This window comes from Siniperca chuatsi, linkage group LG1 (genome assembly GCF_020085105.1).
Source record: "Siniperca chuatsi isolate FFG_IHB_CAS linkage group LG1, ASM2008510v1, whole genome shotgun sequence".
Taxonomy (NCBI): domain Eukaryota; kingdom Metazoa; phylum Chordata; class Actinopteri; order Centrarchiformes; family Sinipercidae; genus Siniperca; species Siniperca chuatsi.
Window position 1 is genome coordinate 10,244,503 of NC_058042.1, and position 19,300 is coordinate 10,263,802.

At 40.5% G+C, this 19,300-nt stretch overlaps 2 protein-coding genes across 5 annotated transcripts; one reads left to right on the plus strand and one right to left on the minus strand.

Moving 5' to 3' along the window:
* Positions 1-463: 463 nt before the first annotated feature.
* On the plus strand, positions 464-6,419 carry LOC122877144. Of its 3 annotated transcripts, none has more exons than XM_044198377.1 (7): positions 469-2,089; positions 2,980-3,192; positions 3,277-3,472; positions 3,582-3,806; positions 3,948-4,090; positions 5,136-5,271; positions 5,738-5,986. In XM_044198377.1, the coding sequence occupies exons 1-7, from the start codon at positions 834-836 to the stop codon at positions 5,801-5,803; spliced, it is 2,235 nt and encodes a 744-aa protein (XP_044054312.1). In that variant the 5' UTR covers positions 469-833; the 3' UTR covers positions 5,804-5,986. The 3 variants fall into 3 exon arrangements, with proteins under 3 accessions (XP_044054414.1, XP_044054312.1, XP_044054228.1); XM_044198293.1 differs by lacking the exon at positions 5,738-5,986 and adding an exon at positions 6,042-6,419 and having other exon boundaries at positions 478-2,089; XM_044198479.1 differs by lacking the exons at positions 5,136-5,271; positions 5,738-5,986 and adding an exon at positions 6,042-6,205 and having other exon boundaries at positions 464-2,089.
* Positions 6,420-6,553: 134 nt separating this feature from the next.
* Positions 6,554-19,035, minus strand: usp8 (ubiquitin specific peptidase 8). Of its 2 annotated transcripts, none has more exons than XM_044198115.1 (19): positions 18,878-19,035; positions 17,970-18,145; positions 17,597-17,741; positions 17,347-17,432; positions 17,096-17,234; positions 16,590-16,632; positions 16,247-16,418; positions 15,865-16,027; positions 15,580-15,721; positions 14,738-15,024; positions 14,118-14,621; positions 12,880-12,954; positions 12,416-12,714; positions 11,350-11,571; positions 11,052-11,262; positions 9,582-9,818; positions 9,110-9,252; positions 8,705-8,837; positions 6,554-8,126 (listed from the first exon to the last, which is right to left on the minus strand). In XM_044198115.1, the coding sequence occupies exons 2-19, from the start codon at positions 18,071-18,073 to the stop codon at positions 7,968-7,970; spliced, it is 3,264 nt and encodes a 1,087-aa protein (XP_044054050.1). In that variant the 5' UTR covers positions 18,074-18,145; positions 18,878-19,035; the 3' UTR covers positions 6,554-7,967. The 2 variants fall into 2 exon arrangements, with proteins under 2 accessions (XP_044054050.1, XP_044054134.1); XM_044198199.1 differs by lacking the exon at positions 18,878-19,035 and adding an exon at positions 18,674-18,837.
* Positions 19,036-19,300: the final 265 nt, after the last annotated feature.

The window sequence follows — 19,300 nt, forward strand, 5'->3', positions numbered from 1 at the left end:
CGGCCCCTATTGGCTAGTTACAACACCTGCATGGAGTGGGGTGGGATCTGGGGGACTTTACACGCACTGCATGGCTGATGACACCGGCAATGGCAATAGCACTGAGATAAGTGCAGTACAAGAGAATTGGCTATTCCAGAGTGGGCAGAAAAAAATAGGACAAATAATAAATAATCAAAGAAAATATAAAGAATGTTATTAGATGTTGCTATCATCTGTCACTAGCAAACAAATCTGCTGTAGAGGAGCTTTATTTCTTACATTATCATAAAATTATCTAAAAAATTATTCTACCATCCGGTGGAGTGTATGAAAGATTGTTTAGACCTCAAATAATGACTGATAGTTACTATATGAAGCAAACTGATAACAGTTTCCCATTTTCTAAATGGTTTGCTAAATGTCAAGCCAAACCCTAAAATAACACACAAGAGACACTGCAATCAAAGTGTTGTGTTTATAGGTTGCCAAGACACAGTTGTATGGCTACAGTGGATGCCTGGTGATTTACCACAACAGCAGATTCTCATGAGTGTGTGTTTCACTTGAGATCAGATCAACACACACAGAGATACATACATGTACAGTATGCACAGTTTATCAGACACCTTATAGGATAAGCAAAACACCTCAAGTGCACTGAGTTCTGTGTCTGGTTTGATGACAAAAGGAGAAGATAACCAAACGGGCTACTGGGAGGAATTTCAGGCACACAGCAGTTTTTTTGGTGGCTTGTCTCTTGCCATGTCATAGCGGTTTCAGATCAGAGGTCTCTGTTGAAAGAGAAGCTGTCATTATTTTATGATGGCTTTTTCTTAGACCAAGAGGCTAAGATGAAGGCCAAGGCTTTGTCAGTGAGAGAGTGTACCTGGATGTCAGAGGAGTGCCACCTAGTGGATGAGCTGCATGGAGACTCCAAGAGGGACGGCCTGTGTTTACCAAACATCTTCAGGTCCAAAAAAGTGAAGCCGCTCACTACGATTCAGACTGGACCCACTTACCAGGTCTACTATACAGCCAGGGAGCTTCTGCTGGAGGTGCTGGACAGAGGGGCCGTCCGGGAGCTGATCAGGAGAGCTGCCAGTGTGAAGGCAGGAGCTAACCGTCCGTCATACAGCCAGAGCAGAGAGCAGAGTGCAGATCTCTCTGAAGGGGAGTATGCTGAGGCGTTAACATGGTTCTCTATCGTCCTACAGAGCGGTCTGTCTGTAGGAGAGAACTGCAGCTTTGGCTCTGAGCTGACCCTAAAACTGGATGGATGGCAGGGTGTTCTGAAGAGAAACAGCTTCCAGACCAACCTCTTGTCTCTGACCAGACTGGAGGATGGAGACAAGTTGGAAGCCCTCTCTGCTTTCTGTAGCCACGTAACCAGACGCTACCAGGCCTTATACACACCTGGTCACAACCTGGCTGTGAAGAAATACCAACTTTCCTACGGGCAGGGTCTGTGCTCTCTCCATCTTGCCCTCCTCTGTGACATGAGCTCGGGGTTAATCTGTAACATCTATTTGTACTGTCCAGAGCAACTCCTGAGGCAGAGCGGGAAACCTGTAGTTGAGCAGGTGGTCGGACAACTGCTGAGACCTTTCTGCAGCCATAGATACACGGTTCAGCTGGACAGCTCTGCTTGGATGGAGGGCAGACTCACTGATATCTTCTCTGGCTTAGGGGTGGATCTTCATTTTGTTCCAACTGTTAAAAGGCCAGTCTTGGACCCAACATCACCTCCATCTCCACCAGTCATGCCGCATCAGCTCCAACGAACATCTGAGGACTCACTGTGTCAACTTGCAGCCCATCTGCAGGGCTGGACCGGACCTGCTCTGTTTCCTCTGTCAGACCTGAAAGGATCAGTGGCAGATGTGTTTCTCCCAGGCCTCTGGGCGACGCTACACATCATCTGCATCAACACATTTATGCTCCATACTCTGCAGAGCCAGGGCTCAGGCAGGCAGGTCCACCTGACAGAGTTCACCAGGACTCTGGCCTCTAAGCTGGCCGTGGACAGCAGCATCACAGTGCCTGTTCTGCAACAGCTAAACAGCAGTTCATACCAAGAGAAGAGTTTAACAAATCTTTCCAAGCAAAGGTTAGTCTTACCGTTCGTTCTAGTGTTTCAATTCAAGATAATAATAGCCTTCATGATATTAAATGTTTGAAAAAAACAACAACTAAACAAACAGAAAAAAGGACAGCAAAAACAGTGGTACAGTGATAACTATTTTTGATCTGATCTCGAAAATATTTGTATCAAGGCTAACTGTGGAAGACTCTGTTATTTTGAATTGAATTCAATTAATTTCAGTGCAACTTTAGTTGATTTCAATTCAATATGACTGTTCGAGTTAATCTACAACAAATAAACAATGGAGTGTGGAATTAAGTTCTCATCATTTAATTAAGACACCGTTGGGCAGTAATGTATGTGCTATTAATACAGATTCTAACAGTATATTATGTACAAAGTGCAAGTGAGGAGTAAGAAGATACAGTACACTGTATATAAAAGGTAACAGTGCAGTACTCTATCAGTGTAAACTGGGTTGATATTTTTAATATCAGCTGCAACTAATGATTATTTTCATTAATAATTAATATGATTATATAATTATTTTTTCAATTAATTGATTATTCATTTGGTCAATAACATTTCAGAAAATAGTGAAAAAGCCTGTCACAATTTCCCAGATCCCAAGGTGACATCTTCAAAATGCAAATATATTCAATTTACAATTATTTAAAACAGAAAATACTCAGTCGAAAAGCTGGAGCCAGCAAATGTTTGACATGTTTGCTTGATAAATTACTTAAATGCTTAATTATCAAATTTGTTGTAAATTAATTTTCTGTTGATGAACTAATCAACTGATCTATTCAACTATAGAAAACATATTTACGGTTTTTAATTTTGTGACTACTATATTAAATTATGATACAATGCACAGGAATAAGGTTATGGTTTTGTCACTGGTCTTGCAGGACAAATACTATGAACTGTGGTCAGATGATGGAAAATGAGAAACGAGGTCGGAGTTCTGCAGTGAGGCTGCAGAGGTGGAACAGACCAGGAGTGCGCGGTTTGGACAACTCCGGCAACTCCTGCTACTTAAACGCTGTGTTACAGTGTCTGTGTTCCACTGTGCCCCTCGTGGAGCACCTCCTTAATCACGACACTCGCAAAGAGCTGGCAAGGTAAGACCACCCCACCATCTCTTTCTGACTCACTTGAATGTTGGCAGTCATGTTTTCCCACTGGTTTAACCTCTGTTCCTGCAGGTCTAAGTGCCGGGTGGCTGAGGTGTTTGTGCGCCTGCTGGAGGAGATGTGGCTGGGAAGGAGCTCCAGCTGTGCACCTGTGGAGGCAAGGTCTGTGCTGTGCTCCATCCTCCCCCAGTTCAACAACTACTCCCAGCAAGACGCCCAGGAACTGCTGCTCTTTCTCCTCAACGCACTCCACGACGACCTCAAAAAGGTGCAGCGACATCTATCACATCTGCACCATCACTCATCACGTAGCTCTCTGTGGCAGATCACTACACCGACAGAAAGAGTAAATCTGTGTGTGTGTACCCGTTTACCAGGTTGCTAAGCGCCAGATGCGTTCCTCAATGCAACAACAGAGACAAGACCAGAATAGAAACTGTGCCACTGCAGCGGGGGAGTCCACCATTGTCTCACATGTGTTTGAGGGCCAGCTGAGCTACATGACCCTCTGCATGCACTGCGATCACCAGGCACACAGCACACAGACCTTCACTGTACTGTCACTACCAATTCCAACAGACATCATTAAGTGCTCCATTCAGGTACCTTTTAATAGTTGCAGGTGCTTGCAGCTCCCATTCAGCTTCCCATTAAAAACATCATCTGACTGTATGCACGTCATATTTTAGACATTGGTGGTCTTGTTCTGTGCTTTCTCACAATTCTGTCTTTATGTTGTGCAGGATTGCCTGTCACTGTTCTTCAAGCAGACTACCCTGTCCGGAGGAGAGCAGATGCTGTGTTCAGTGTGTGGGCTGAGGAGAGAAACAGCAGTCCTCACTTGTATGGACAAACCTCCCGAGATCCTCATGTTGCACCTCAAACGGTGGGCCGAAACGTAACATTATCTGTTATCATTATAGTAAGGGTACATGTTTAATTGAACAAATGCACAAGATTTAAAACTTAAAACTTGAATCACTATTGATACAACAATCTCACCTAAAAGGTCCACTTAGTAGCTGGTCTGGGACTTTCCATCATATCACATGATCTTCATAAGAACTTTGTCCAGTTGCAATAGAAATGTAAATGTTCAAATTTCCATTTTCTCATTGCAAATTAATAACTTTTAGTTCATGTTGGCTTAAAAATTTAGTTTCAAACTTCAGTCTTGACCTTGAAAGCAGCAGTTGACAACACTATCTCATCTAATCATCATTCAATTTATGACTTACAGTTGAGTCGTATGATAATAAACATAATCAAATTAGCTGTGAACCAGAGCGCCTTGTTCAGCCTCATCAAAAACAAGACAGTTCCTGAATCTTTTCTACCTACAAAGTATAATTCTGCTAAAGAAACTTTGGTCTGCTCACAATGATAAACTTCTATTTTGCCTTCTAATAGTCTGCTTTTGCTCTTTAGTTATGCATTCACAAAAAAACGTTATAAGTGTCATGACGACATTATACAAGCATGGATATTTATTAGACTAATTGATAAACAAAAACCATTAATTTAAGCAGCCGTTCAGTGGGCAGAAACCATCTTGTTAATGAGAGAGGTCAGAGAAGAACTGCCAGACATGCGGAAGCTAAGAGAAAGACTATAAATACTCATTTGATGACATTTTAACTATGGATGATTTAACAGAGTTAACATTCATCAAGTGGTGGCCCATTAAGCGTTCAGTACACAAACTAACAGTGCCTTGAGCGTGTATTAATATTGAGCCACAGACCTTCACAACCTATCGTGTTTAGTCATGCATTAATTCAAGGAGAGTCATGCATTCTTTATGCACTAAAATAAGCTACGTGTTCTATTACGAAGTGCTACTACGTCTAAATACCCGGGAGAGCTAATGTTGTGGGTATTATTAGCTGTAATATTTTCTTAAATCAATGTGATCTTTATTTCTTCTGCAGGTTTGGTTGTAAGGGGAAGAATCAGGTGAAACTGAGGACTAATGTTGTGTTCTCCATGAAGCTCGATCTCACCACGTTTCTATCCAGCTCGGTACCTCACACCTCATATTCTTCATACCACCTATATGCTGTTGTGGTGAGTAACCACACACATATATTAGAAACCCTAATTACTAAATGAATTGTTGAATCATTTTAAAAAGGTGAAATACCTTTTATCTGTCGCTAAATTGACAGCAGTAAATTTTATCAGCCAATAACGGCTGATTATTTAAATCTGGAAGGTGTAGTTAAGACAATTTTCGTATGTTTAACATTGTGTTGCTGCACCGTTGTAGTATGGGCCGATGTAATAGTCTCGACCTAAAAATAACTTGACATGTAAAAACTGACAAAATCTGTCACCATTTAATTATTATTAGTTTTGCTAATAGGCTTTTCATTTTTTATAACATGAAAGCTTTGGTTCTGTGATTTTGTAGTTTATGGAGCACATCATTATTCCATATTTTCACATATTTTTTTGAGATGGCAATGGAGTTTTGACCTTGTTAACAATTTCTGTCTTTTCTATCTTTCCGGGGACTTTTCATCTAAATCAGTGGTTCTCAAACTGGAGGGGGGGCGTAGAGCGACTGTGGGGAGTCATTGATGTTGAACAGACCTAAAGTTGCATGAATATGATTCATGTGGTGACATAAACAAACAAAAGTGCACTGATGCTAGCAAGGCTATTTTGCTAACCTGAATCTTGTTTATTTCAATCGCCTGTATTGTTAGCGATTACTACAAATTAAATCCAATTTTGCTGGGGTGGGGGGGGGGCATTAATGTTAATTTTCTGAAGGGGGGTGTGACAGACAAAGTTTGAGAATCACTGATCTAATGAACTCTTTCCTTCTCTAGAACCATACAGGTCATCTGAACATGGGTCACTACACAGCTCTGTGTCAGAACGCCCTCACCCAGGCATGGCACTGTTTTGACGACTCAGCGGTCAGAGAGGTACAAGACAGCCTTGTGCAATCTCCAAATGCCTACATGCTGCTCTACAGTCGCAAACCCTTTCAAAAGCCAAACATCAATGGACTCTGAGCTCTTCCGACCAGCAGACCAAATCCATGAGGTCCATGGTGACAGTCGGACTCACGATGGTACTCTTTTTAAAGTGTAATTTGAATCTGATCCTCATCAGTGAACTTTTATCAGTCAGACAACATCGCTGATGATTGTTTTTCTGCTGGCTTCTCCATACCTGTACTCCAAATAAACTTACAAGATCCAGCATTGACTTGCGTGCCGTTATTATAGCCATCGGTTGTAATGTTTATACAATATACTATATACACAACATATTTTTTGTGGCACCACTGTAGCCAATATATCCTGAAACAGTCATTCAGACACAAATGCAAACACTAATTTGAAGCAGTTTTAATAAATAGTCATATGAGTTGTTTGAGGTTAATATATTCGTTATATCCGAAACAATTTTTTTTAAGAGCATTACGAAATGAAATCAATGTGTACAAGTAAAAAGAAAAGGGATTATGAGCTCATGCTAGGCAATAAAACTGTACTCAGGAAGAAGAGTCAAATCCTGCCACCTCAGATCTCTGGTCCATTTATCAGTATACTTTGTGCTTGCTCTTGTCAGTCATTCAGTAAGTCAGGCAGCAAATGCACTAACGCACTCCCGTAAATGAATATAGTCAATTTCTCCCGTATTCATATTCTCTCGGGTCAGTACTGAACACAGAAATAAAATCAATCAGACAAAATTCCAGCCTCCTAGAAACATGTTCCTTCAAAACCAGCATCACTGGTATAAGTAAAGAAGTTATCCCAGTAATTGTTCCTCTAAATACTTTTTTGTGGTTGAATATAATAATGTAAAGAGTTAAGTATGTTTAACAGAGAATAAAATCTACAACAAACTTTATAGAAGCAGGCAGGTTTTTCTGTCACTGGCTGGACCGAGCAAGACAGACAAGATCTCAGCATCACTATCATTTTAAAGCATTCTGAGTCGAGTATTAATGTCTGCTGTTAAACAATGTGTTATACATAAACAACTTAAATTGATTGCATATTGTGTAAGTGCAAGATATAATAATAATGAACAAGCAACAATCTCAGTTCACACTTCTCTTTAGGAAGAATGCAAAATTCAAAACACTCACAGTTTCTTCCATCCCCTTTAAGATCATGTTAAACATCAGAAGGCTATAGAGTTAAACCCCTAAAACACATGGTTTGTCTTTATGAATATGGTGGTACTATGATGGCTGCTACTTTCAAGAAAAAAAATTATAATTTGGTCACTTAACAGATAAACAGTATTTACATTTTTGAATGTGCAACATCAGCATTGGTAAGTATGTACATGCCATCTAACTGTTAACCCTGGTGTACACACGTTAGAAGAAAGCTGAAGATCAGTTCTGCAATATGGCCATCCACACTGAGTGCAACAGAAATGACAGTTAAGAGCATCTGAACCAGCTGTCAGCCCTACAACACAACCATCAAGGTATAGAAGTCAGAGTAAAAGGAGTATCTGTTTAGTCTCTAGATTATCAGTAATATGAACAGATGGCATGTTTTAACAGGTATAAGGTCCTCTAGTAGCTGAAGCATTGCACAGTGAATCCTGCGCCTTTCTCAGATCTGCGACAGACCGGGATCTCATAGCCACTCGCTCGAGTACGTCCTTGCGTGCACATACACGACTAGTTAACCCGTGTACCAGGTCCTCAGAGCTGTGATTTTAAAAAGAAAAAAGCATCGTTGCCCTGGTGTAGTGTTCTCTCTTCGTGTCCTACAGCTCCATCACAAGGTGGAGTAAAACAGGATGTAGGCTGCGGAGGACTTGACGGAGGAGGTGGAGATATCAGACACCTCGTGGTCATCAAACTTGTACCAGCGCTGTTTGAGGGCGTTCTTACAGTAGGCTGTGTAATGGCCGCCATCTAAACCCCCGTAGTGGTTCTGGTAGTGGAAAAGAAGAAGGTTAAGCTTGTTTAAACAGCTAGGTAATCATTATATTTAATTGTTACTTATAAAAATACCTGAGGCTGCAGTTTTGAATGTGGGCTTTACAAACAGCCCCAAACTCTAGCTCATCTAAGCTTGACTGCAAATGTGTGTGTTTTGCTACAAATTCGTTTCGCTACAAAAACTGTCGAGAAAATCTGAGTCGAATTCCTTTTATGTGTACATAAAACGATAATGCTTATGGTGCAGAAGCTGCCTGACCAGTAGAACTCATTTATTATTGGCTTATTTTCCAACAATTTATGTACTGTACCAACCAAAGGATGGACAGCTTTATGAAAAATCTACAAGATATAACTACATAGCAATAGTAATAATACTATATTGCTCTGTACTGTATATTGACTGCATCTCCTAACCTCCTTTTATGATTGTATTATTGAGTATATTTCTTTTTTATATTGTTTTTACGTTTTGTTTGTTTGCATAAGCCCACAGTCATCCTGTATCATATCAGAATGGTTATGATTTTAAAAAATACACTTAACAGAATAAATTTCTCTTCTACTTACAGAAACTCCATAAAGGTTGTATCTCTTCAGGTTCTGTTTGGGTCCAATGACATACTGGCCCAGGTCCAGACTGTCTAGAGGGAAGTCTACAGACGTCTGCAGCTTCTGCTTCCATCTACCCTCATAGGAGAATCTGCAGAAAATACACACATGAAAGTATGTCAATATTGTAACACTTTTTCTTGGTAACAAGAAAAATGCCAAAAATATCAGTCCAGATTAAAATTTTGAAAATTCTTGGGAATATTTCAAAGTTTCCTAATCGTATTTCCCAAACACTGAAAGTGCAAACTTTGTGCAAATTGCAAACAATAATTAAAAATAGTTTTACTAAAAGTGACAATTGGCTAAAGTGACAATTTAGCATTTGGTCTCATCATTTTAAATGCAAACATCACTACAGACCGTTTTAAGTGCACCAGGAGAATGGGTGGGACCTTCCAGACCTCCAGTTTCTTGGTGGAGTCTCTGTGGGCCTTACAGTGTCTGCAGAACACCTTGTTGTTGTCGGTCAGCTTCTCTTCCTTGGAGAAGAGTCTCAGACAATCCTGCCAAAAAGCAGCAAACATCAGCCAAGTATTACAAACCAAAAAAACTGTTACAGTTTCATTTTTATTATGACTCCCCCCGCCCAGAATGGTTTGTGTTTGTCAAGAGAGAAACTCTGAAACTCATTTGATGGTTGTCTAAATCTGGAACACTAGTACAGTCTTAACAGATGAAAATAGTGTGTCAATGTTTACTTTAATGTGTGATGTTACGTAGATTGATTTTCACTGCCCTCAACAACAAATCTAAGCACTACTGTTAAGACAACAGAAGCCATGTTTTTACTTTGAGTAGGTATGTGCCAGAAAAGGACATACACATGACCGACCTGCAGGGAGCACTTGCTGGTGGAGGCCAGAGGCAGCGACAGGTACATAAAGGTCTCAAATGTCCGTGACTTGCGATGGCAGGTCATACACTGTACAGTGGACTTGAACTGCCCCTGGAACAGTGCTACAATGATGGACTCGTTCAGCAGCTTGTGTTTGCTCCAGGCCAGGTCAGCTGCCGTCTGATCATCCAGATGGTCGTTTTCCTCCTCCTTGTACCGCTTCCTGTTGTCCGCCTGACACCAGAGACGAAAAAACAACATGATGGTACACAGGAACAACTGCAGCCCACTAAAGCCACTAAGTTCAATGACTGATGGCAGATACAGAATATACTGGTCATAATTATAATACTGCAGTTAGCACTGAAAAAACAGAACTCAATGAGAACTACAGACTGAATTTCTAAGTGATAAACTTTGTATTCAACACCTAATAATCAACATCTAATCTCTTTCAGCTTCATTAGCATGTAGTTAAGCCAGTTCAATCTTATTAGGATAGGCAGGAAGATGTGAAAGGGAGGTTAACACTTGCTAATTAATATCTCATCAATTAGTCTGACTGATTTATCAATTAGCCTGGAGAGACAAAGCGGACTGGGCCAGCCTGAGGGCAGACAGGTCTGAACATCACACAAAAGGGACTTGATGAGATGGAGAGTGTCATGAGAAATGCACATCATCGCCAACCTAATTGGCACCTCATCCTTTAAATTTGAATAACTTGTTAAGCAAAATGGGGTGAATGTACTACTTCAACTCAACCCCAGGTGGAGACAGTATCACAGTAGCTCAAAGCTGCCGGTTCTACAAAGAACCATCTTCTCTGACAGCTCAACAATGGCCTTCACTAGGAAAAATGTCTTTGAAAAACATGCAGGTTTTGATGTTTTAGTGAGTTTAAAAATTTAAATATGTAAATACCGAGCTATGAAATTATCTTTTTCTGTCTTTTTACCAATTCACCTAGTCCTTCCCCCCATTCAAATGCACATGGAGCCAGTAAAATCAGTCAATACAGGCAATGAGGCATGTCTTGGGTCTACATGCAGAGGTTCTGACAGAGCATTAGACCAGACAGATGCAGACACGCTACACTCACACTGCTGCAGGAGGACCAAGGACACACAGCTATTTACTTACTCTCTAATTTGCCATCACAATGAAACCCGGTGAAAAAACAGAAAGAAGGAAAATGATAAAAGACTAAGTTTTTATTGTTAACAGGCAAATGTGCAACAACATACAGGGGTAGTAGAAGGCAAGCCTTAGAAAGCAATGGTTGAAAGGAATAAATTACTTATTTATTTACTTAATATTTAATTCAAGGGTAAGCACATTTAGATGTAAATGTTTCTCTTTTCTGCTTGTTTTGCTCCTAGCAGATATCATAACCTTTTTAAGACTTTATTTATACCACCCTGGTGGTTATGTCCTAGAGTTGCATGAAACAAGTGTGTGCACTACCTTGTTGAGGTCCTCATGGAGCCCATCCATGAGGAACAGCAGCAGCTCCTGGGAGTCTTGCTGGTCATAGCTAGCAAACTGGTCATTTATCTTGCCTATGGTGATCTTAAAGTCCCGTGGGCTGATGCACTTGTACAGACCGGCCCACAGGGCCTTCATGATCACACCAAACTCCTCTGCCACCTCCCCTTTATGACCAAGGATGTTGGACCTGGCAGAGGAAGAGAACAGAGACAAAGTTGTTAAATATTTCCCTCATCCCTGGTTCTTTATGGTAAGTAATACCACTTGACCTGACCTGTTGATGTCCTCTAGGTAGTAGTTGTTGTTGAAGTACTCAGCCATAGCAGGAGTGTTACACAGACACTGCAAGATGGAGTTCATGTAGCATGTGTTGCCCATGTTACGAAGGCCAGTCAGTGATGCACCCAGACCACCAAATGTAGGATTCAGGTTGCGAATTTTGGCAGCCGATGGTCGTGCAATCTCCACTTTAGAATAGGCTTTAGCAATGGCTGGTCTGGAGGGCAGAGGAGCACAATGAGAGAATACCAGCCTAGTTTCTGCAGCGATAAGACCAAATTAAATACAATGTGTAATATATCCAAAGGAATACAGTGCAGCTAGATTATGATAATAGATGATACATGCAGGACATTGTCTACTTATCACAGTTGCTGGAAAATCCTGGAATTCACTGGGGGCTGAACCCAGTAAGCACAACTGCACGTCAAAATACGTCTACACATTTCAGTTAGAACGGGTCTAAATTTGGCTGAAAGGTGAACGTTTCGACACCTAGGTTACATATTACTGTTGTAATATAACACCAGGTTTGGCCTTACCATCTAGGCATCTTTTGACCATTAAATCACAAACTCAATGTTAACCTGGAACCAATCCCATAAGGGAGAACATAAGCTGTCAGCTTGACATATTCATATATCCAGTGACCAGAAGAGGAAAAAAAAAATACAACACTTAAAAAATACTACCTTTGTGATTATATTGTATATTGTTTGCTCCTCCATATAAGTGAACTAGGTGGACAAGATATTAATTTAAAAAATATATAAATATAAATAAATAAATAAATAAAAATTCTATATAAATTCAATTGTAGGCACAAGTACAACAATATCAGAAAATACAGAGTTGAATAAACATCTCTTTAACAAACTGGCAACAATCAAAAATGTTCACGGAGGCAGTATATATTGGGCTTTATAATAATTTATAATATACAGGGATTTTTATCTTTTTTTGGTCATTCAGTGTATCTGAGTGATAGTCTAATCATACCAAGCAGAGACATAATGTATCCATATTTGCCTGGTGTATCATAAAACATCTGTGTGCCTTACTTGGTCTCTCTGTTGATGGTGGGTATGACAGCAGCAGTGGTCGGGGCGGTGGCCTTCTTCTGGGCCTCCTCTCTCAGGTCCTGGCTGATATCAGGGGAGGAGTAGGAGCGTTTCAGTTTAGACTGTTCCCGCTCTTGTTCACGGTTAGTGTCTGGCTCAGCTGGTTGTGGTGGTTTCTGTTTGACTGTCGGTGGTGTGGAGGGTGGGGTCTGGGGAACAGTGACCTCAGGAGGGTACAGGTGGACACGGTTGGTTGGGGAATGGTAGTATCGGTAGGTCCCCGTCACTGTGTCAAGGAACTAGCCAAAAATGGAGGGATAACATGACAAGATTTAGAACATTAGGTAGAAACTAACAATCAGGCATGAGGAAATAATTATTTCTCAATTAAAATATATGCCTTTTTAACTTTTCTTTTAACTATCATCTTTAATAACTCTGGTTCAGGTTTAAACATCTGGTACCTTCATCCAACCGTCAGGAAGGCCTGGCACACTCCTACCCATCTCCTCACTCCTTGCTCTGGTCAAGGGCTCCCTCTGTGGAATAAACACACACACACAGACTTTACTTTTCTCTACAAAAATAATTATGAGGGAGTGTCATGGTAAGGAGTATTTCTTAAGCCTAATGTTACAGACATGGATGGCATTGTTCAACCATAAAATTGTATGACTCATATACCAAACATCCTTGTTTTTGTGAAGCAGAAAATACTAATTGGGAAAGACTGCTGGAATCTTTTTAAACAAACAAATTTGAGAATGTCTACAACACTAACCCATTTCCAGTATTTCTTCAAATTCAACAGAGCACAGACATGCATGCATATGTGGTTGTAGTATTTATCTATCAAATTGTTAATGAATGTGACGCAGGTTAAAACACATGACAGCCCTCAAACTGAATGGGTCAATACGTGTGAGCCGGCTTTGATCAACAGGCATCAACATTAGTGATGGAAATTTAGTTAAATGACATTTAAATGTCAATATCAATGAACAGACTCCCAGTATTGTGAGTGAGAGAGAGAGAGAGAAAGATGGACAATATGAGCTAGTGGATGAGCGTGAGAGAGCAAATCTGCAGAACTAAAAGAGAAACTTATTTGGTACTTCTGTAATGTAATTCTGGGTAATTATATAGTTTAGAATTTGTGTGTGGAACAACAGTTGCAGATAACCAGCCATCTCTGGGTCAAATGTGGATTAAATATGCATTCAGTAGACTCACAACATAGATGAGTCAGCTGTATAAAAGGGGTACTACATTATTAGATGTTTTATCTTTAAAAATAATTGTCTTTCGGGCTCTACTCTTTACTCGTCTTCACAGGAGCCAAACTGAGCTTTAAAACCTTCAATTCATCAGATCAGATGGACTGTGTGTTTATAAAGTGGATTTGTGGTCTCATTGTCTAAAATGAGTAAGATAACGGCAAAGGATTTGACAGGTTTATTTTTATCCACATATCTAAGATGCTTGGCTTTAAGGGACTCTAAGGTTAGCATCTGATCCGTGTTGTGTGATTTGGGGATGACTTTTCTTGTTGCATTGGATGCTTGCGTTGTGACCAGCGAAAGCACAAATGTTAAACCTGCCTTTAACGTTAATTTTGTTTACGTACCTTCCCATGGACACAGGGGTGAAATGAAACAACAAACTGTAGTGGTGATGAACACCGAAAGACAAGAGAACTCACCTTAATTTCACTAACAATATGGTTGGGAGCAGGCGAGTCCAGAGACATACTCTTTGAGGGCGTATCAGAGTTCTGCTCCTTTCCCCTCTTCTCTTTGTCCTCCCACACCTTGTTCTTTTTGTCTTCCTCTTCTTCTACCTTTTGCCTTTCCAGCTTATTTTTCTCCTGGTGTCCATTACCCTCCTCTTCCTTCTTCCTCTTCTCACTATCCTCCCTTTCTTTCAACTGCTTCTCCTTCTGGTCCTTCTCCCGCCTCTCCTCCTCTGAACGACGTTCCTGGATGCGTTTCTCCTGTTCTTGCCTCGCCTTCTCCATCACTGCCACCGCCTCAGAGTGTATCTGACTTTCTTCTTCTTTAGAAAGAGAAGTGTTGGAGATGATGGATGGTTTGACTGAGCGGTCAGGGACAACTGGGCCGTTCTTGGTGTAGTCCTTCGCTGAACCGTTCTGACTGGGCTTAGGCTCGCCCGACACCCGGACAGAGGGTTTCTTGGTACGGTCAAACTGGGACAGGAGAAAAGAAGGATAAAACAAAACATGAGTGATGTATAGACACACTTGGAGTCCTTAACATTCTGTATTCTCCAAAAGTCTAATAGTTATCAGGGTAGATACAATACCTGTGGGAAGGCCTTAGCTGTTGCAGGTGACTGGCTGGATGTGCCTGTCGCAGGGCCCTTGTTATTAAGGTCTAGCCCAGAATTTGTGTAGCCTGTGACGGGGAAATCGATAGTGTCTGGCAACCTGTCAGTAACCATGGAAGTTTTAGATGTGGGGGGTTCTGCTGGTGCAACCCCGTTCACCAGCACAGGAGCTGAGGGTTCCTGAGGCTCAGGTGTAACCTCAGGCTCTGGTTGAGGTGGGGTCGGAGGCTTTGGTTCTTCTAGGGATGGGTAGCTAAAATTCACTATTCAAAACATCAAAGAAAAAATGAATCTAAGAGAGAATCATTTTCTTAGAAACATTAGACTAAAGAGTCCAGCTACACTTTACTTAACACAAGCCTTTACACTGTTGCTGGTAAAGAATGGAGGTTCTGAGCTGGAATAACTGGTCATGATGTGCAATATAGTTAATGTAGGAACATTTACGTTTTAAGAGCCATTTCAGGTGAGCCACTAAAATGTGCTTTGGAAACTAGTGTATTTATTTCACATGGGCAAGTAAGAGACCACTAAAAGCTGGTAACAGATTTGTTGATTGCTGGTGTATTTTAAAACACATGTGTAATGTGGGATGCGAGGTTCAGGAATATATTTTCTGGTGAATACGAAATCTGAAATCTGAGTCTAAAGTAAGACATTTTGATAAAATCTGGGATAGAATTAAGCCCACTTTATTTTCCTAATTTATTCATTTGCTTAAAATAAAATAACAGCAGCTATATTAAACACAAACTCTGGCAATCAATTAAAGCAAAGAGACAAAGTTGTAACATGCGTGCTGTGCTGGTGATACTCACACTGAGGGAGAGTGCTGATGATATTCTGTCTAGGGGGCCGAACTTTAGCGTTGGTTGTGTACATAGGATAAAACAACAGCCAGTTCTCGTAGCCTCCCTCCAGTATTAGCGGCTCACTACGCAGGATGGTGATGCTGTCCCACTGTGGAGTGTGCAAACACATTATTGTACCTCACGGGAAAATTCTGCTGGTGTTATTCACACTCTAGAGTCACACATAAGCGAGTGCACAAATGCCCACACACACACACACACACACACACACACACACACACACACAGTTACCTTAAAGAGGGCATCTTTGAGGCTCTGCAAGGTGGTGCCCAGTGTAAGGTCAGTAACAGAGCTAAACCAGTCCAGCAGGACTATATAATCCACAAATCCTCGCTGCCTCCAATGCTCTTTGGACACCTCTGGCAGCTTTGCCTCAATCTGATTCACAGTGATTCTGAAAAGTCACAACATTCCAGTTCAGGAGTTCAGGTTTAGAAGTTCAGCCTTTTTTCTTTGATTGTTTGACAATTAATGACACAAACAGAGCGAACAGAAAACTTTTTAAAAGTTAATAAAGGAAATGAGATTATTTCATATTATCACACCCAAAACCAGATTACACATTCAGTGTCAGATCAAAATTTCAGGCCTTGTCTCCAAACCCCTTTCTCACCCTGGGCTAATGGCCTCCTCAGGCACGGAGATGCAGGCCTGGGCTGGAACCTGAATGTGAGACTCCTCAAAGTCCCCGTGGCTGCGGGCATCCATGACAATTATTGTAATCGCCTGGTCCTTCATCATGTGGAAAAGTTTCTCAGCTGTGATCCCACCAGCTGGCACCACAGCTAACAGATAAAGTCATCAAATCAACACAAGACAAAAAACTATAAAAACAGTATCAAATTCGAAAAAGACTTCATGGGTTAAACATAGTGGCAGCAAATTTCTTGGTTTATAGAATGATTTTCATCAATGTCTCAGAAAGAACTACACAGATTTTGTGTTATTCTGCTTACCTTTTGAGGTTGCATTCTTCAGTTCATTCTGTTCTCCTTTTACCTGACAAAAAAAATGGATGCTGAAACAATCATCTTGTTAATACGTTAACAATATTGATTTGACTGATTCCATTGGGCTTGATTTCTTCTTACATAAAATAACTCAAAATTATAAAAATTACCATTACTTACAATTCCATTCATATTTGCAAATTAAGCTAGTAGTGTTGCTATTGTTACTGGTATGAAGTGAACTGTAGACTTAAAACTACTACTACTACTACATTATAATGTCTGGGCAGAGAAAAGGTTTAATCGAGTTAATCAAAAAGGCACACAATTGTGTGGTAAATGTTTTACTAGGCTCAATCAAAAACTGCAACCTAAACATCCACTTGCAAAACAACACTTTTAGACACACATAGACTAAAGTAAGTTCTCATTGAAATGAACTGTCTGCCTCATGTAAATATGCTTTAATATGAAGATCCTATGACGGTATATTCATTATTTGACATCACTACCTTTTTGCTGTCCTTCTTGTTTGCATGTGCTTTTGGAGAGCCTCGACCACCATCTTTCTCTGTTATTTCCTCCCTCCTTTTCTTCTCCTCTTGTCTCTCCTTCTCCTCAAGTTTTTTTCGAACCTCAACTTCCTCATACCTGTTTAAAATGTAAAGATTACACGATTACATCCTCATGTTCTGATGTCCTATCTCGCAGCTTATGCATTACATAAGAAGGTGTGTACAAAAAGACAACCAAAGCCTCTAACCTGAGTTTAAGGCTTTCAGAGAGCTTTTCGGCTTCTTCAATGGCTTTCTTAAAGCTGTTTGGCCCAAGCATGGTCATGTAATACTCCTTTGTACATTGGAATAGAAAAGAGTTACTCAGAAATAACTAACTTCAATTTCTGATAAATTTCCACAGTCAACAGGTCTTTACATAAGAAACACTATACCTTTAGTTTAGTAATAAAAATACACAGAAAGAAGTTATAATTTTACAATTATTATTAACTATACCGGTTGTTGCTTGAAGTCTGGTCTTTTCTTGATGATGTCATATACTGTTAAATACTTCATGTACAGCACATAAGATTTCTCTTCATCTCTGTCCAGACGACACTCCTCTGCCGCCTTGAAGATTTTGCAGGCACTCTGAACATAGCTGCAACACAGCAAATAAAAACAAAAATTAAAAAAAACTTTTACAATGTTCTTAGTTCAAGTTTGACTGGGGACCTTTGTTGCAAGATATCCCCATCTTTCCCCATCTCTTGAAAAGCAGAGACAAATTCACAAGTGTGTTTTCCAGGGCTTTTGATTCATTGCATCACTGATGTCACATCATCACCGTATGCCATACTTGATTGATACCAGTAAACATGAACGCTACCTTCTGGTACTTGTCTTGTCTGGCTTAATTTCAGCCTTTTTATTGAGGTCACCCAGAGATGTGGACAGATACAGCTCCTTGACCCCGGTGGATACTGCAGGCATCTTCGCGGATGTGTTCAGTCAGAGCTCACAAGCAGGCAACCGGTCTGTGCTGTACACAAGCTCTGGACATCTCTGCAAAAAAACGTTTGTAAAGTAAACACACGCTGCTTCTAAAACATTCAACAATACCTGCTCCAAATCGCATTACTATTACTGAATAGCTAGCATTTAAGTTACTGTTAGCTTCCAATATTATCAGCAACGTCTCAGCGAGATACCAGTTAAACGAAGTTTAGTTTTCACTTGCAGTTAGCTGTCATACATCATTTGAAAATGGTCACCATACGGATACATTAAACTAAAAACATGACATGTCGATGATACGTTTAGCTATCGCAGAATGTTGCTGTCACTGTTAGCAGCGTATTAGCCAACGTTATTTAGCTTGTGCTGGTAGTTAGCTGGCGCAGGATATGTCAACATGGACGACAACAACATGGAATAGTTTTTGGCTAACACCGCGAACACCTGCTTTGACTAGGTGCCTGCTGGCCAGCTAATGGACAACTAAATTGACGTTATTCAACAAAGAGCATAAACCAACCACTGGGTTAATATAAACACCGTTTAGCTAATTAAGTGTTAAATTAGCCTTGTTACCTTCCGTGTTAGCCAGCTAGGCTAGCTACGTTAGTTAGCAAGCTACGTTCTGAAGTCACGCAGTTTCTGCGAGCTATTTAACTACAACACAGGTTGTCACGGCTATAATCACGTTCAGCAGTAAACAGATATCCTCTAGTAATAATGCCGACACATACAAAGTGGCCGATTGTTTGACAATATAACGTTAATTTAACAAATTACCTCTTTCTGATCCGTTGCTTACACTTAAGCTACTTTTTTTTGGACAGCTGATTCCCGATTCCTTCTTCCTGTTCCTCTTTCTTTTTCTTCTTTTTTCAGATTTTGCGGCAGCTGGCATACTTAATGTTGCATTACTGCCACCTTGTGGAGTTCATTTTCTGCTTCACTGAGCACTTTCTCTCTCAGTATCCCCCCCCCCCCCCTCAATGATCTCCAAAATCCTTTTTATTCTTGTATAATAGCCGAAATAGTTGTAGTTCAGTAAACATGCCCTCACGCTCACATATCTCCTTGCATTGTTCACTAAAACCAGTCAGACGCATTCCTGCAATGTGTTGTAAACTGCTATGTTCTATTGTTAATCTTGTCATTCATTTGCACTACCCGGTACTCTTGCACTACTTGATACTATGTGTTGTCCAG

Excerpts from the sequence above, each read along its gene's own strand:
- LOC122877144 (XM_044198293.1), top strand. The coding sequence starts at position 834 with ATGAAGGCCAAGGCTTTGTCAGTGAGAGAGTGTACCTGGATGTCAGAG. Across the intron at positions 3,473-3,581 it reads TCCACGACGACCTCAAAAAG|GTTGCTAAGCGCCAGATGCG; the intron begins GTGCAGCGACAT and ends CCCGTTTACCAG. Across the intron at positions 3,807-3,947 it reads TCATTAAGTGCTCCATTCAG|GATTGCCTGTCACTGTTCTT; the intron begins GTACCTTTTAAT and ends TATGTTGTGCAG.
- usp8 (XM_044198115.1), bottom strand. The coding sequence starts at position 18,073 with ATGCCTGCAGTATCCACCGGGGTCAAGGAGCTGTATCTGTCCACATCT. Across the intron at positions 14,622-14,737 it reads CAGCTAAGGCCTTCCCACAG|TTTGACCGTACCAAGAAACC; the intron begins GTATTGTATCTA and ends CTCCTGTCCCAG. Across the intron at positions 12,955-14,117 it reads ATATTGTTAGTGAAATTAAG|AGGGAGCCCTTGACCAGAGC; the intron begins GTGAGTTCTCTT and ends TTTATTCCACAG.